Here is a 2,500-nt window from a genome sequence, read left to right on the forward strand (position 1 = left end):
TTTTGCACATGCCTTTCTGAATGCGAGAGCAGCTTCCTCCACTGAGCCGCCTTCTCATGCTCTCCTGGTCTTGCCGTTATTTTCGTTTTCTTCTCTTTCTCGTTCTGTGCTTTCTCCTTTATTCGTTCTTCGGTTACTCTTTCCGTTTCCTTTCTTTTATTATCTCTCATAGTACAAATTTGATATTATAGCTTATACTTTTCTATGTTATTGTTTCCTTTTATATATCATTATCATTGGATTTCTCTGTGATTGCCTGTTCATTTATATTGTTGTATTATTTTTAGATCAGTATCCAATGCCATTATAATGTCATAGATCTTAGCTAGCTTTTCCATACCTTGTTTATTTGTTTTTCTTGCTTGTGTGTATTATATATTCTTTTCTTCCTCCCCCAGGGCGCCCTCGCCGCCGCCGCAAGCGCACAGCTCATTCAGCGCCCAAGTAAGTAACATGAAATGGATTATGAAAAGAACAGATAGACAGCAGTGAGTTAGAGAATAAGGTGGAAGAATTTTGTTCGATCAGACATTTTCAGTAGCTGTCGATATTATGTAACCGGAAGCACGGATTAGTTGCGAGTCCAGACATGGTGGTCAAGTTGGCTCGCTGTGTGATGGCGTCCATTATGTGACGTTGTCTTTTCTCTCCCTTGTCTTCGTCAACTCGTATTTCGGTCGGCTTGGGTTAGCGGCGGAAATGATGCATACGTTAATTTTCCACGCCTTTCTCTTTATATATCTGTCTGTCTGTCTATCTATCTACCTGTCTAAATATCTATCTATTTGTCTATCTACCGGCACCCTGTTATATCCCGGTCATCAGAAGCCACTCATTGAAAAGTGACAGCTGGACCTAACGCGAATAGCAAATAGCTCAGCAACTTTCGCGCGGGTGGTAGTAGCACTGAGACCGTGCTAAGCCATCTGCCATTATTTTATCACCTAACCTGCTCCTATATCTGCGTGAACACATTGCCATCCACATTCCATAGCTCAATGTAAACAAAATCAGGATTCTTAAAGCTAAGTTTACGTGCCACTTTTACCCTCGAAGTGCGGACGTGCGCGAGAAGCAGACGAAGAGGCCGGAGAAAGTCGGATTCGTGCCGACTCTCCCGCCAGCCTGGAGGGCGCGCTCTTTCATTCTCACTTTCTTTTTTTGTTCCAGTTTTCCTTTGGTGTGCTTGATAGGGAATTGTTAAGCTTGCGTTGATTTTTATCTCCATTTTATAAATGTGTTAAGTTAATGCAAGATTAGTAACAGTAATTTTTATCATCGCAATGTGACAGTCAAAACAAAAAGGTAAAAATCTAGAGCCAGAAGGCTTGTTTCTTGTTGAAATCACCGCCGTGTTCTGATTGTCGTCTGGCCAAGAAAACAAGCTCATATTCTACCGATTTCGTCCTGCTTCTGCTTAGAACCAACTAGGTCCTATAAGGACACGGGGTCTGGTTTCTCTTTGTCTCGGCGGCCTCACTGGTGCTAAGATAAGACCATTCATTCATAGCAGATCGGGGTAGTCTGTCTCTGTCTGTGTGTGTCTCTCTCTCTGTCTGTCTCTGTCTGTGTGTCTCTCTCTCTCTGTCTGTCTCTGTCTGTGTGTGTCTCTCTCTCTGTCTGTCTGTCTCTGTCTGTGTGTCTCTCTCTCTGTCTGTCTGTCTCTGTCTGTGTGTGTCTCTCTCTCTGTCTGTCTGTCTCTGTCTGTGTGTCTCTCTCTCTCTGTCTGTCTCTGTCTGTGTCTCTCTCTCTCTCTCTCTGTCTGTTTGTCTCTGTCTGTGTGTGTCTCTCTCTCTGTCTGTCTGTCTCTGTCTGTGTGTCTCTCTCTCTGTGTCTCTCTGTCTCTGTCTGTGTCTCTCTCTGTCTGTCTGTCTGTCTCTGTCTGCGTCTCTCTCTCTCTGCCTGTCTCTGTCTGTGTATGTCTCTCTCTGTCTGTCTCTCTCTCTGTCTGTGTGTCTCTCTCTCTCTATGTCTCTCTCTCTCTCTCTCTCTCTCTCTCTCTCTCTCTCTCTCTCTCTCTCTCTCTCTCTCTCTCTCTCTCTCTCTCTCTCTCTCTCTCTATCTATCTATCTATCTATCTCTCTCTCTCTTTCTTTCTGTGTGTGTGTGTGTGCGTTGTGTGTGTGTGTGTGTGTGTGTGTGTGTGTGTGTGTGTGTATGTGTGTGTGTGTGTGTGTGTGTGTGTACGTATGTGTGGGTATGTGTGGAGACGTGTAGGTGTGTGTGAATCGAAAGAGTTAGAGAGAGGATACACATATATATCAGCTAATAGATACATATGTCAACGTTATATGAAAACGCCAGTTTACATCTTTTCTCTTTTTTTACCGTCATCATAGCACTTCGTTTTGGTAAAGAAAGGAAAGAAATTTCTCGCAAACTAGTTCCGCAGCTTCACCCAGACGTTGCAATGACGACCGCGTCTTGCCGGCATCAGGCGGTCAGCGGAGTTTCTTTTTCCGCCTCGCCTTCTTGTTTTGCCTCCCTGATCATCCCATCC

The 2,500-nt window shown here is 44.3% G+C and overlaps 1 protein-coding gene across 1 annotated transcript in view; it reads left to right on the plus strand.

The window, feature by feature from the left end:
* Nucleotides 1-2,500, plus strand: part of LOC113826395 (piopio) — a 70,213-nt gene that overhangs the window by 7,688 nt on the left and 60,025 nt on the right. The window contains exon 5 of the mRNA XM_070115956.1: nucleotides 399-444. Within this exon, the coding sequence (XP_069972057.1) occupies nucleotides 399-444 (46 nt within the window). The remainder of the gene's footprint in view (nucleotides 1-398; nucleotides 445-2,500) is intronic.

The sequence above is a fragment of the Penaeus vannamei genome, chromosome 3 (assembly GCF_042767895.1).
Source record: "Penaeus vannamei isolate JL-2024 chromosome 3, ASM4276789v1, whole genome shotgun sequence".
Taxonomy (NCBI): Eukaryota; Metazoa; Arthropoda; class Malacostraca; order Decapoda; family Penaeidae; genus Penaeus; species Penaeus vannamei.